The 15,677-nt window shown below is 35.7% G+C and overlaps 1 protein-coding gene across 23 annotated transcripts in view; it reads left to right on the top strand.

Moving 5' to 3' along the window:
- Syp (synaptotagmin binding cytoplasmic RNA interacting protein) overlaps window positions 1-15,677 on the top strand; it is a 77,533-nt gene that overhangs the window by 50,011 nt on the left and 11,845 nt on the right. For 12 of the 23 annotated variants that reach the window (XR_014443843.1, XR_014443848.1, XM_083141980.1 and 9 more), the window contains one exon: window positions 5,930-6,092. Coding sequence is in view for 16 of the 23 variants with exons in the window: in XM_083141980.1 (XP_082998106.1) it covers window positions 5,930-6,092 (163 nt within the window). In the remaining 7 variants the exon portion in view is untranslated. Of the gene's footprint in view, window positions 1-5,929; window positions 6,093-13,809; window positions 13,858-15,677 lie in introns of all 23 variants that reach the window. The other 11 variants (XR_014443845.1, XR_014443844.1, XM_083141990.1 and 8 more) reach the window with 3 other exon arrangements.

Raw genomic sequence — 15,677 nt, forward strand, 5'->3', positions numbered from 1 at the left:
GTGTTGCTTGCTTACTTTCCATGCTTAACCTAGAACTTTGCTTCTGCTTTCCTGTAGATGCTGGATGAGGTTAGTGACCTAGACTGTGCACTTAGTGTTTGCAATTGCTTTAAAAAAGAATTTAGCAAGCATTTCTCTCTGCTTTTGTTGCTAATTGGATAACCCTGCAGTGGATACCACTGATTCATAGCACTTATTTTGTATTTCTGTAAGTTGAATTGCAGTATAAAAGCTTGTTACTAATGATAACAGTTGCCATTGAAATAATCTTAATGTATTGGAAATGGTGTTAGTTGAGGTGTAAATTAATGATTGTTCATGGTTGCTAATTCAGGTTTGTAATTGAGGGGTTCAGAGCACAAGTGACGTAACTCCATCCAAGACAGTTTTGAGGGTAAGGCACATTTAGATAACTTGGTGTTATGTTTAGCTGTTGGAGCACACACATAGTGGTGTCTCTGTGAGCAAGAATTTGAAACTTAAAACAGGGATTTGCAAACTTCTTTGTTTCACTTCACCCGTACTGTTTCTAGTTTTTTTTCCATGGTCCCCAAGTCAGAATGTAGGCCTATGTAACCACACTAAATGTGGTGCCAGCCTTAAGTTAAATATACTCATATTTCAAATTCAGAAACATGTGTAAACAGATCTAGAACCATGTGTAGACTGACAACTGTCATTTCAGTGAAAATATTGGAAGGTTTCACGGTGTGTCTGTAAGCCAGCCAGGGCACCATTGTGCACACTTTTGGAACCACTGACTTAAGAGATACTTCTAGCACTACAAATTTCTAAGTTATACAGGTAACTAAACCCTTTCCATGACAAATGGAATTACACCATTTGTGCTCCGAACCCCTCAGTTAACATCCTAGTAGTTTTCTTCTGGTAATGTAGTAAGTTATTTTTCTATCAGACTTGGTCTGGTGGAAATGTGTTGCAAACACACACTTAGTACACGTGTATAGGTAGGATAGCTAATATTTTAGTCTGTCATGGTACTTTGCCATCCATTTAAGATGAACACTAATGTTAAATACAAGAGATCCTAGAAATGCTGGTGTTGAGCCGATTTGATGCTCGGAAATTGTAATAATTGAAAGTCCTTCAAAATATTGATAAATATCAACAAGTATTTTATTCCAAGGATATGCATCAACTTACCAAAAGTTGCGCTGTACGTTCAGGAATTACGCCAGAATATTAAAATGTGTGTTATGTAAACCTAAAATCTAGTTTTTCACACAAAAATATTGCAAAATAAAAATTAGCTTCAAATTTTGCATAATTTCCAGTATTATTAGGCTGTGAAAGTGTCTCATTTTTGCAGACCCCATTCAGAATGAAAATGCTGGAAAAGTATCGGCCGTTATTTGTGAATAGCAACTACAGTAACGGTTTTCCTATACCAAAACATTTGCAACTGTATCGGCTCAGCTCTAGTTTAAAGCTTGTCCCAGTGACGGAGGTTGCTGGACCATGGTCTGCCATTGGTCAAGCCAGAATGTGGCAATTTTTGTTGTTGAAGATGAGACTAGAAAAGTATTGACTTATACAGGTTATTAAAATAAAACTGACACCGACACTCTCCTAATAATGTCAAAAGAAAGTTCACAATGAACATTTCAGAATCTGATCCACTTTGAAGCTAAATCAAGAAGATAATTGAAAGCATTTTGCATTCTCTACAAAATGGGTTTCAGAATTATTATGTACATTTGAGCTTTTTATCATATAATCAGCCTGTGGTGGTCTAGTCTGTAGGATGTCTTGACTGTCAGGCAGGAGACCCGGGTTTGATTCCCAGGTTGAGTGATAAGGTTTTAATTTGTCTAGCCTTGTTTTCGCATAAAGTGGCTCTGAGGCTCGCATAGCCTCAAATCAATAGGTACCTTGGGGCACCCATGAGGGTTAAAGGTGGCTGGAGCATGCTGCTGATCACATCACCACCAAGATGGCAAGAGATCGAGAATGTGCCTTCATAGCACAGTGCTTAAGCACGGAAAACTTTACCTTACATTTGTTTGGAGTAGCTTCTATCTAGTATGGAAATATGACTAAGAGGAAATAATTTTCTAGTGCCTCTAAATTCTAAGATCTACATGGAGTGACCAATCCAGTAATCTAGTTTACTGTTCATTCTTAGAAACCCTGTAATATGTATGTTATTTCTTAAGAATTGAAGTAAATATGTCACCTTTCCAGTGAATGGCATGTTCAAAAATTATTTGGTTGCACAAATGTTGCATTAGCATCTTAACATTATTTCACACTAACTTTTAAGATGAATGTTTGGAATCATTAAAAAATTAGAGATGATAGTTTTACTCAAAACACTATTTGTTTATAACTGGTACTTGGTCAACAAAGCACCTTCTATGATTTTAATGTCTTTCCCATTATCCCATTACTTGTATGTTCATTGTATCTGAAAGGGCAGCATTCTCTCATTCCTTATTTAAATTTACAACTACCAGTAGGGGTGTACACACAAAATTTTACCACTTCTAATTGTAGTTATGAATAAAAATTTACGAATCTTATATGCTATGTTAACCATTCAGCAAAGAATCTGACATGTCCTATCCTTAAGGTTACGAAGGACAGTTTCGCACCAGTTGTGCATTTATTTTAGTAACGTCGAAATGTGAACTGCTATTTAAAAAATGACAGGATGAATATTTCCCCATGTTGGAAGCGTTATTTTTAAGTTAATGAGCCAGAATAAGTATTTACAGGATCTCATATATTTCTTATAGAGAGGCAACATCAACTTTAACTTGCATCTAATTAAATGGGAATTTTGACTTTTTCAACCCCAAATTAAAGTATTGAACATCTACATTTTCTGTTCGTATGTTTTTTCTACACCCGTGGTTCCCAAAGTGTGAGATGCAGCTCCCTGGTCCGCTGTGGCTAGCTTATAGGAACGCCGTGAAATGTTCCAAAATTTTCACTGGACACTTGTTAGTCTACACCTGGTTTTAGAATTGGACCATCGCATCAATCCAAATATGTTCTTATTGGGTACTTTTTACACATCAAATGTTCCTGAATTTCAAATATGTGTTTATTTTTTTAACTGAAGCCACACAAACTAACCACACTGAGTGTTGCAAGTGTTAGATAGGCCTACGTTCTGACTTGGGTGCCGTGGAAAATCTTAACACTAAGGGCACCATGAAACTAAAAAGTTTGGTAAGCCCTGTTCTACACCATCAGAAGTTTTATCTCCCTGCTATAACCATCCAGCAGACAAACCACTCTCTCCCCCAGTTCGCTGCGAGGAACGGTGGGTGGGTGAGGAGCATTTTCGGGTTCTCACGACTGGGCATGGAAACTGTTCCCCCTAGCCTTAATAGTGTAGTTGTTAACACCACGATTTTGTAATCAAAGTGTTGAGGTAGGTTTGATTGGTGATGGGGTACATAGTGGTTCAGATTCGACTAGAAACACTACATCCAGTCTCCATTAGCTTAATGTGCACTTGAAACTAACATTGCCTGATATTCATCTCAGTAATGAATTGGTGCAACCATAATTGATAAGAAAAAGCTTATTTAGAAATTTTGTCTGAATGACCGAAGTCAAAATAGAATTCATAGCATTGTTACAACCATCAAAGTTATGACCCCACAGATAAAAAGGTGATGGAGCATTCAGGTCCTCATGTAATTCTTCATAGTTTTCTATTGATATTGGTAAATTTTTATTAACTCCCTCTCATTTTGTGTGTGTGCATATGCATGTTATATGCAAAATCATAAAAACTGAATTCTAACCTCAAATTGGAAGGTATTTACAGAATTTTTGCCAATTTTACTGAAAAATCAATCATATTAGTGAAGTATCAGTTTTACACCACTAAACACACATGCACATTATGTAATGAACAAATTAAAGACTGAGAACTTTTAATTATCATGTTAATAAACATGGGTACCAATCATGTAGAGAGAGAGAAAGGGTTTACTTCTGACCTCATAAAGAATAGAAAGTTCATGTCACAACTTTGAATAAATTTAGTTTAGTTACATTTTAATGTACTGATTTAGATTTTGTGCATACTATATGAAAGTGTCCACCCATATTTTTTTTTCACCAAGTCAGAATCCTCAATCGGTAGTGATCATGGGGTACCCCATTGTGTTTGTGGAATCCTAAATAGTATGTAAAGTTTGTGACCACATTAATGTAGTAATGCATTTCGTAGGTGGTTAAAGTAAGTACAGTATTTGTTAGATCATTATTTGGTTAATTTCTAATAATTTTTACAAACTACATGCAGTACGGATAAGGAAGGTGAGTAAATATAGTTAGAATAGTGCTTTACAAAATAAGATACCCAAAATTTTTGTGTTACAAAATATATACCAATTAAATTAAAATATTTTTGTGTGTGGAACAGTCTCTTTCCCTCCCATGTGTCTAAATCAGCTGAATACATTACAAATAGGTGTGCTAAAATACGTGTGCATCACATGCTATCCTATCACAGTAGCCAAAATGATTTTCTTCAATCACAGTTAATGTGGGACATTTTTTAAGTTCTGCGTGGGCCCCTGAATAACATAAAGTTGAGATTCTACTGTACTAAGGACTGTCACATAAAACAGTGGACTCCTTTAGTGGTGACGTCTGACGTCACAAGCAGACGACGAACTGGAACTGAGTCTAACCAAGGGGCAAACGTGTTTTCTTCCTATTCAAATCAATGGGATTTTCCATCGGAAGGTCTAGTTTTAATTATTGTGACAGCAGTTATGAAACAAAATTACCGTGCGGCGTATCGTACATCGATGTAAAGATGAGATTTCGGAGAATACGACTATATATCACACATATCTTACAAAGAATAAGGTAAAGAATAACCGGAGTAAGAAAACCATGCATTTTCAAGACATTCCACTTCCAAGCACAGCTGAAGCTCACACGATCTCAAGTCGGTCACGCTGCCGCTATGGATGATGGGAAACCAACAGCCTCGGGTGATTAAACTGGCAGTGCCTATTAGCTGTGATTCCGGATCAGATTCCTTTCTGACATTCGCCTTACTTATTTTCCAACACCATTTATTATTTACATTCTCATCTGTAAACTTTGTTATATATTTAGACCTATCCTCCGAAATCTCATCTTTACATTGATGTACGATGCACATCACATTTTTCTGGTATCTGCTGTCATGATTCTTAAAGCTACCCTTTGCAATGGGAAACTCAATGTATTTGAATAGGAAAAAAAACACGTTTTTATTTGGTTAGACAGTCCAAGCTCGTCATCTGCTGTGACGTCACACTTATGGAGTCTGTTTAGGTGCCTGTTTTAAGACACGAAAAATAAGATGGAAGTATCCAAACCTTAGTAAAGTGAAACATTTCAGCTTCATTCATGCATTAGCAAAGATACTTTACAGATTAAAGATTTTTTTTTTTTTTTAATAGATACAACTTGGAACCTTGATAACTGCACTGTATTTGCAAGCTCAACTTTGCTTCATTGCAAGTAAATTGTTAAAATATTTGATTGCAGGTGGAGAGGGAAGAAAAGATTTTTAACCTTCATTGACCCATGTAGGAAGTTAATTAAATATTAGTTTCACTCATTCTTTCTTACACTTACGTACCCAGTTGTCATTTTCATCAAGGATGAACATAATTTTAGGTATAATACGTAATGCTATGATGGGAAAATAGCACTAGTGAAACTATGGAGGCTACACATGGTGTAACCTCAGAACCGCAAGATGGTGAAAATATGAGTTAGGAGAAGAAATAACTTGTGCTTTTCTTGTATCAGACTTTTCTTAGATCTGTAAAGAATATTGTGCATACAGATTTGAGATTTGAAAGACTTGAGTAACATTTGTTTTGATGGAAATGTTTAACTGAGTGGACAGTATATTATTTTTTTCTTTATAACTTAACAGGCTGGTCGTGGTCGTGGAGTGGTGGCCCGTGGTCGAGCAGGTGGCCCCCCAACCCGTGGTCGGGGAGCTATGGCCCGGGGCGCATCAGGGGGTCGTGGAGCCCGGGCTTCCGGTCGTGGGGGGGGCCGCGCGGGCGCCAAGGGAAGTTTAGCAGGTGAGGATGGTCTGTATTGGTCTTTTTTTCCTTTTATTTTTAGTATAAAACAGCATCAACACAATTCTGGTGGTTTAGATTGTATTAACAATTGAAATATAGTTATTAGAGAGTTTCTAATATGTTAAAACTTGTTACTAGAATAAGGTCTATCTGTTGCCCATGAAGTTTGTCATTTCATTGGACTGAAAATATACACGTTTCAAAATATAAAAATTTGAAGCTATAAGAATCTAGGTTTGATTGATTCCTGGTGGTTTCATACTTTTCTCATGCAGCTATATTTTTGCTTAGAGACTTTCACTTGGCTCTTTGTTTCACCAGAGTAGTGTAAGGACCCCTCTGATGCCATAGTGGCAACCCTCTTGGTTTGAAATCAACGGGTCCTCGGTTGCCAGTCTCAATTAGCCTATGTGAGCATAAAGTTGTTGTTAATTTGAGACCCAATTATATTTTTGTTTGGTATTACTGACAAGCAGCAAATATATTGTTTGGAAACTTATGGACAAATTTAAAAGCAATACCACCATTTTTACTGATGTGCGGACATGCAAATGTCAGAATGGTGAAGTATGTTATTTGAGAAGCAAGTAAGCCATTTTTCTATTTTAAGATTAGGAAGAAGGAAAAGGGAACCATGATGTCTAAGATGAAAACATGATAATGGAATTTCCCATGGAATGTGGTTATTCCATTGTAGAGTCGCAAGCAATCACTTTGAGGAATCCCGGTGGAGGCTCATAGTGGTTTGTATCCCACTTTAAACTGTAGGTCCAATCCCGATTAGCCTTACTGTGCATAAAGTGGACTTAAAACACCAAATCAACAACTTTGAGGAATCTCTGTACTTGGCCTTGCTCTGTACCAAGTTGACCCTTTGTAGTTGTTCCATTCAGTTGTGCAGCATGCCTTCCTTTCTTTACTACCATCAAAGTATTTGCTTGATGAAATTTGTAAAGAAGTGTCATTGGAACAATGAAAGCATCAACATTAGTAATATAAAGTAATGCTGAGCTTTTTCAAAATTGCCGACCTATGTGGTGGTTAGCACAATGCGCTACAATCCAATGGGTCCTGGTTTTGAATCCTGACCCTGGCATGGATGTTCTATTGTGAGTGTTCCTTCATCACTCATCTCCATTGTTGCGATTAGCCAAAAGTAGCAGAAAAGTGACACTAAATAACAAGAATGAAATCAAATTAAAAAAAAAAAACACTTTGTCTCCAGTACGGTTGGCACCGTATATAGATTGATTTCAAGCGTGCTGTGAATATTTTCATGGTGGTTTTACTTAAGTGCTTTTTCAGTGTTATCCTGCTACTTTAAAAGAAAAAGCTATAAGAATGTGAAGTATAAGCTTAATAATATAAATGCCCATTATTTTGTGAATTTATTTATTATTACATTTCTTGGACAACTTTGAACGATTCATTCAACTACTATACTGTCTGGTAGGTTACAACTTACAAGATGAGACAACATCTTAGGAATTTTTTTTATGTGAATTCCATCAGTTGTGTCTTTATAATCAAAAGAGAAGTGCTAGAAGAGGACAGAGTTGTACTGATCTACAAGCTATTTACAAATGTATTACATAAGTAAAATTACTGGCAGTTCTTTGGATAAATCACTACTGATAACAGTACCAATTGATTGATTCTGCCCCTGTATGCTTACAAGGCCCTCTAGTCAGTTCTCAACCCCAGCTAGGCTACTTCCTGTTCCCTCTGAAGTAAATCAAAATTCTTTATTTTATTTTACCGGACTGTTCTCTGTAGTCAGTCATACTCTTTTTATTTTCTAACTACCAGAATTGTGTTCTGCTTAATTCTTAATTAGCATATATTATCTTAAGTTATTATGTTGTGGTTTACTACTTTGGTTAAACATGCTACCAAGCTATCTTTTTCTGTTTATGATGCATTAACTCATGGTAGAATGCTTTCATGTTTCAAATGACGATCTTCCCCCACCCCTAGTGACCAAACTAATCTAGAATTCACACTTGTTTTTGGAAAACTTGAAATGCTGAGATTAATTTGGTATAGGTTGGGCAGTTCATTGCAAGCATGTGAAAAAAGAACAAACAGCAGCATAAAATGCATCTCTATCAAAAAGTGTATTTTGGTACATGCACAGACAATCATTTGAACTTCCAAAAGTCTCTGGGTGTGCAAGTGGTATTGTGTAAAATAAGCCCCTTAAATCACAGTTTGTGTAAAATTGTTGATTTACACTGTAATGCAACATTAGGCAAGAGGTCATCTCATTTGTGAAACTAATTAATTCGGAGGCAAGCTTCCCCCCACTGGATGTGGTGCGTTTCATTATGCACATATCAGTAGCTAGTATTCTGAGAAGTCTCACGATTGTCATGTCAGCAATTTCGTTAATAAAAGCAGTTGCTTGCAGCGTATTCTTATGAACCGGGAACGGATTTATATGTAAATTCATATTTGTCATCATCCTTCGCCATTTCCTGCCTCTGGCTGGGTCAGCATAGAAGTCATGAAGCTGAAGTTATATTTTGTGTTATCTTGGTGCATTGTAGACTTGAAAAATTCAGTTTTTAATTTCCATATTTATACATATATCAGGTTTTGGCTCGTATTTTACATATTTTTTAGGGATGGGCTGATATGAAATTTTGGTCGATACCGATAAAGTACCGATATAAATTTTACCGATACCGATAACCGATATTCTAACGATCCGATATAAAATTAGAAATGGTCCTTGAAAAACCTGAAAGGTTCACCGAGCTCTTTAAGAAATGTGTGTTTCAAGGTGATTGCAGTGCGAAACAAGTTGCATATTTAGTCATTTACTTTTTAGAAAGTAGGTCATGGATATTATCCATAGAAATTACAACAAAATGGCAGAATTTTGCACTAAATTATCAGATAATAATCGGCAATTTTACCGATAAACCGATATGCCTATATCGGCCGATACCGATAGAGTATCGATTAATCGGTCCCATCCCTAATATTTTAACATGTTATTTCCATATTTCACAATATTTCTCAACATATACTCCACATGCAATAATTACATGTCCCGGTTTGATGGTGAATTTCTTTTGAATAACTGACGAAGTCCAAAGCGACATTAAACAAACAAAAGTTTACAACCTTTTTTTTTACCCTCCAATTTTGTCATCCGAACAATATATGTATTTTTTCAATTTTACTCCTCCCAGCTGTTTCCTTTTGCTATTGTAAAACACTTGAAATTTCCTGTTTAACATTGTTGTCAACAATAGAATATGAGGGGTCAAGCATCAGCTCCTGGTTGTTACAAACGTTATTTTGGCAACTTTAGAAGAGAGTCCCAAGTTGAGGAACCCATTGCTAAGCCCACAGCAGTGCCAAAAGCAACGATTTTGTGCCACACTTACAGGATTCACTTCTGGTTTCTCTTCAAGACAGTGATTGTAATAATTACAATGCCGAGAGTGTATTTTATGTAGCTCGTGTAGTTCCTTATTAAAAAGTTAAATTTTCAAAATTTACGGCCTCATTTAACTCCATATTTTGGTGAAAATAACTAAATATGTATTTACATACTTAGCACATTTTTACTACATAATAAATCCGTTCCCTGCTTATGAATTACTGATCTCCATTAGTTTTGGTTGGGCACTGCCTATGATACAAGTCTTGGAAGACACATTTCAAATCTTGGATGGATGAAGGTAACCAAGTAGCATATTGTTAAATAATTTGAAGGTGTGACAATGAGTCACTCCAATTATAGTTTGTTTCAAGGTCGTGGTGTGGTATCAGAAATTCATTAACAGGGTGAGGTAAAACTCCAGTGTTAAGTATGTACAGTAAATTGTTTTTTAAGAATAGAGGTTGGTTGAGAAGCAATTAATGAAAGAATAATGATATATGTTTATTATGTGTAATGCTCTTCTACACTGTATTGTGTGTCAGCTTTGTTGTAGACACTTGAAAAGTGTTTTTGTTTGCATGAAGTGCTGGATATTAATACAGCAGTAGAGATTTTTGTAATAATGTTTCTATGGCTTAACCTGGTTGCGCTTTCTCTTAATTTGGTCTTCCGAGAGATTTGTGAACTATGGTTGAGGGGGATTAACTTAAAACATACTTTGTCAAGGTTTGAAACAAATGCTAGTTAAGAATGTGATTTTAACCTTGCTGCATCATTATCGAATCACTGATCTATTCTGCACATGGCTAAGAATAGCATGCAACTCTAAAGCTTTAAATAATTAAAGGTATCCTCTGTAGTGACCCTTTTCTGACACTAATTTTGTCACTGATAAACATGAGAAATAATGCTGAAACTCTGTATGCTCAAGAAAATTCCCATCAGTCCCTAGTGTCCTAGACATTGGTTGTCTGGGCCTCCCCGATGGCGTAATGTTAGCGTCGTCGCCTTGTAATCAAGGTGTCCCAGGTTCGATACCCAGTGGATGCACAAGTGGTGGTTCGGATCCCACTTTAAACTATAGGTCCAGTCCCGGTTAGCCTTACTGTGCATAAAGTGGACTTAAAACATATCAATCAACATTGGTTGTCTAAAAGAGGTTTCACCACCAAAGGAAATTGTTTTAAGTTATTCCTCTAAAATATTAATTTGTCAAACCACACACAAAACCCCTCCACGTTCTTTTTGCTCTCTCTCATTTTGTTTTGTATGTATATGTGTGTGTGTGTATAGGTGAGGACATTGCGAGTTGGTTTGTTGTTTATTTGATGATCTGGGAAGGGCATCTTCTTTGCTGAATAACAGTTTTTCAGATGCTGTGTGAAGAAGTGAATTTTAAAAATGTCAAATGTGTTACTTTTTGAGCAGTTTATTGCAAGTATAAGGTGGCCCATAAGTCACCAACACTTTTAACAGCAGCTAATTACATTTTTTTGTTTAAGTATTTTTATCCACTTTTAGTTATAATGAAGTTCAAAGCTGGAAAATTTGGTTACGTTATGTATGGAAAATCACTTTCTTTCGTGCATTGTTGGTCTTGCAAAGATGTGCTCTTTGTACGGCATGTTCCATGAGAGCTGTTAGCATCACTGGCTGTACTGCTCTTAATTCCTTCATTTGCTGGATGGTCTGAGGCTTGTTAGCATACACCATCTCTTTCAAATAACCCTGCAAGAAGTCAGGTCAGGAAACTGTAATTTGTGTGGAATGAGTTTCTTATTGTGTGTGTGTTTTCAAATAAAACTCCACAATTGTGCAGTGATTTTTTCTCACTGTGGTCTAAAAAAAAGGTAACAAAACAAAATTAGTAATCAAGAAAGTCATTAGCTGTTCAAACTCTGTTGTAACTTATGGGCAAGCCTGTATTTATGCTGCTGTATGCATAGAAGGATTTAATTTGGTTGGTTTATCTTCATATCAGATGCTAAGCATTTCCAAGAGACGGTTCCCATTTTTATTACTATTGCCATAATTAGAATAGGAGGCTGCAGCTGGTTAAGGTAATTGAGAACCAATTTGTGTCAAAAAACAACACGTGAAACATGGTTTGGAGATTTGAAGATCTTGTGTGAGAACTTGCTTCTTGGAATGTCTTAAAATGTTGGGATTGACGGCAAATCAAGGTCTTGGGTTCTCATTCATTGCTTAATGTTTTCAGGAGATCACTAGTACAACAATGCATGGCTGTTTTTAGTGTCCTTAACTGAACCTATTATTTCGAAGTTCTTTATTAATCATTGCACTGTTGATAGACATGTTGAATTTTGTCACCATGCACTTTTCACACAGTTCATTGACTTTTTCATGGCAAACAACAATGTCTCCAAACTTTCTAAACCCACTTTGTTTCATCCTAGCAGATACTCAATTCACTTCACTGTTAAATTAACATTGGAAAGTTTTACTCTTAAAAAAAATCTCCCACGAGTGTTGCTAGCTTCGGTGGGAAAGTAAGTTTTGTATCCCATGGTCCTAGATTGGAATCCAGGATAAGGCATGCAGTTCATTTTTTATCTTTATCATTGCAATTAACTACAGAAATATGAATTTTTATGTATAATAACTAGGACTTGGGAGTTGACTTGAAGCTTGTTAAAAGCAAAGCATAGTGCTAATGTACTATTTTGATTTGTAGGGTAAATACTAGGATGTGACACATTAATCAGTACTCTTATCGGTATCAGCTGATATAGGCCTATCTGTGTATTGCTTGTATTACTGATCATTTTATGATCCGATATATCTATAAATATCTTACAATTTAGTGCAATATTTTGCCATTTTGCTATAATCTTTAAGGATCCATGCTATCCTTTTGTGAAATAAATGTCTAAATACGTGGCTACTCTTGCATTGCAAAAGCTTGGTTCATCTGGTTAACATACATTTTTCAAGGAGATCAATCAACCATTTGGAATTTTACATCGGATCGCTAAAATATTGGTATCGGTATTGACCAAAATTTAATATTGCACCATCCAAGGGCTTTTTGCCAGGGGTCTTTCAACCCGTGACCCGCAGGCCAAAGGTGGTCCACAGAGCCCTTTGCCATGGCATGTGCCCGTTTGAAAAATTAAGTACTTAACAAAGTACCGCTTGGGCCTGGTAGATGGCAGCATCTTACAGTTCCCAATCCTGCAAAATAGCTTCATCGCCCGCGAGCATGATTGAAATAGTTAATGTTTCCAGCACTGTCTGACGAGTTGAAGACAATTTATGCAGTGGTTCTCCACTTAGCTTAGGGATAAGCACAAGTGTGTTTGGAGAAAACCAAGCTGATATCAATGTGTTTTCATATGTTGCACCTAATATGTGATTTAACTGTAAGATATTTTGGTTACAAGTTAATTACACATGAGTTATTTCATCAACAATTGTAGTTGTTGCTTCCAAACAATCATTAATCCTAATATTTGAAATTGATGGCACACATGTTTCTTATATGTTGTGTGACTGTGTTGAAGTGCATGCTGTGTGTTCGAATTTGTAGTGTTAATTATGTACAGTTTGCTGTGTCTTGCAAAGTGATAAAGAAAACAGGATTGATAGTTGTTTGGGAGGGGGTTGGTTGCAGTCAAAGGGGTAGTACCCTTCACACACTCTCTCCAGTTTGAAACTACTCATAAATGACATCAGCAATAATGCTCCCCAAAATGTAGGAAGATAATTATTTACCATAGACCAAGTTTTTTTTTTTTTTTTGACCAACATTTAAACGCACGTTGCTATCCTGACGAGTGAGACAGCCTGAAAGCAAGTGCTGAAGATGTCAGTATTTAATTACATTATTCAGGGTGGGAATTGTGATTTAGAGTATAGGGCAAAATTTTCTGTAATTTCTAAATTCTGTTGCATGTTGTCACTGCATGCATATTTTCACCATATTTTTTGTCTAGTGCTTGTGTGTGTGTGTGAGAGTGTGTGTGTGAGAGAGAGAGAGAGAGAGAGAGAAAGAACAGGAAATCCATGTGAAAGAAAATAATTTGAATTATAGCTGTTTACTTTTTGTTTCGTCAACAAATACTGCTTCTAGTTTTGCATGAGTTCAGTTCATTTGCGTTATAGAATGTTAGTTCAATCAGCATGTAATGTTAAACGTTAGATATGTCAAGACAGATATCTAAGGAAAAATGTTCATTTCTCATGTTCTAAAAATATGGAAATTAGGTGTAATTTATATCTTAAGTTTCTTTATTTTATATATATATTTTAATTTACATTTTACATATATGATCATTTATCTTTTTTTTCCACCTTACAACACAGTGTTGCAATTCTACTTCCCAAGTTCCCAAGTATTGTAAACTTCACAATGTGAGTATATATTATAATTTCAACTACATTAGTGTTGGGGATAAGAATAACTTGCCACTCTTAGAAATGAATTAAAATAATATATGTTCTGAAAATGAAATAAAACACTAGATTCATTTTTTCAATGCACTTTTATTTGTGTGCATGAGTTTTTAACTGAAGTTAATAATTCTTTGATATGATTTGCTGTAGACATGACAGTTTGATTGAGGTATTTTCATGGAGGTTCAGAATTTTAAGAAGCAATTCATATTTAAAACAAATTGCACATAATGTGGAGAATGACTCATCAGATTTAGGTTTTGTTTTCGTACTTCAAATACAAATAACAGTCAAGAATTCCTAGAAAAAGTTGCTTTGATTTGTCTAAAAAAATATTGATTCATGTTTATTTGGTGTTAAGATATATAATTGGAGGGGTTGTGTGTGGTTTTATGAATTAATGTAAGATGTAAACATTTATGAAAATAATTGTGTATTAAATATGATATTTTGTTGATACATCAACAAGATGGTCCAATGCAGTTTACCGAAGTAAGAACAGGGTAAATTTCATTCTAAGTAATATGCAGCTCAAGGTTTTGCCCTGTTGAGATATATTTGCATGCAGTTCTATTCCTGTGTGACTCGTAACTAACTTAAATCTAAATTTTCAGGAACTAATAAATGTCCTGAACGGATGAAATCTGGTTCCAGTTGAACTGTGTATGAAGCCCTGCATTTTGGGGAAGCAAAGACACAGTTAGGGCTGCACATTTATACTCGATGGTACACTTTAGTGTACTGGTTGTAGTGAAATGCAATTTTTTTTTTTCAAAGAAATATTTATTTCACAGGTTTAATTTGAACACACTGCAATTCTCACATTCATATCTTGTTCTGCTAAATTATCTTCCTGTATGATGGGATGAGGAAGGTACCTCTGTTCACCACACTTGCCTCAATGGAGTTTGTTTAATAAACAAGCAAAAATGGATGCTCTCCCTATTTTTTTTTTTTCAAGTGGCAAAATTTGAATGCTTCTCAGTAGCAAGTTTTGTTTTCAAGAACCTCTCGGACGTGTCATTTACTGGAAAATTCTCTCTTGAGATATCAGACTACTTTTATGAAAGTCTGTCATGAAATAGTTTCTTTGCCATGAAGAAGCCTATTAACAGCAACTCAACATGAATGGAAGACCCATGTGAAGGACATAAAGGGATTTGTGAAAAGACCAGTTTTTAGATTTCCATACAGTGCAGGAAAATTTCTGTTAGAGTTGACGCTATTGATTTTCCCAAATTTTTTAGAACATGATCAATTTTGCCCCCTGTTTGGTAGCTTTGTCAGGCATAAAGAACTTGCCAGAGAAGTGGCAGAATCAGTTGTGATCCAAAATCTGCACGGAGAAAGTAAATAGTGAGTTGATTTGAATAGATCACATCAGACCAGTTCAAGAAAAATATACTCTTGGCCTTTCTGAAAGGGAATGGGAATTAAACAGGCAGACTCGTTATTGAAAAAGTACCTGTGGACTGTTTAACATTCGTTACCTCACATTGGAAAGATAAAGGTGCCAGAAGAAAATGGAAATTATATAGATCTTTAATATAAGGACTGTTCTACAGCTATAAAAATCTGCAATTATGTACAGGAAACAAATAAGCAAAGATTAGGATTTCAAATTGCTACAAAGATATGGAATGTGTTCTGGCAGTGACAGCAGTGTACTTGAGCATATGATTATTCTTAGTACAAGATGTAGAGTCCGTGATTATTTTATAACGTACATTGCTGATTCTGTGCCTCTATTTCAGAAAGATGGACAGGACCGATTAATC

This window comes from Lepisma saccharinum, chromosome 20 (assembly GCF_977018435.1).
Source record: "Lepisma saccharinum chromosome 20, izLepSacc3.1, whole genome shotgun sequence".
Classification (NCBI taxonomy): Eukaryota; Metazoa; Arthropoda; class Insecta; order Zygentoma; family Lepismatidae; genus Lepisma; species Lepisma saccharinum.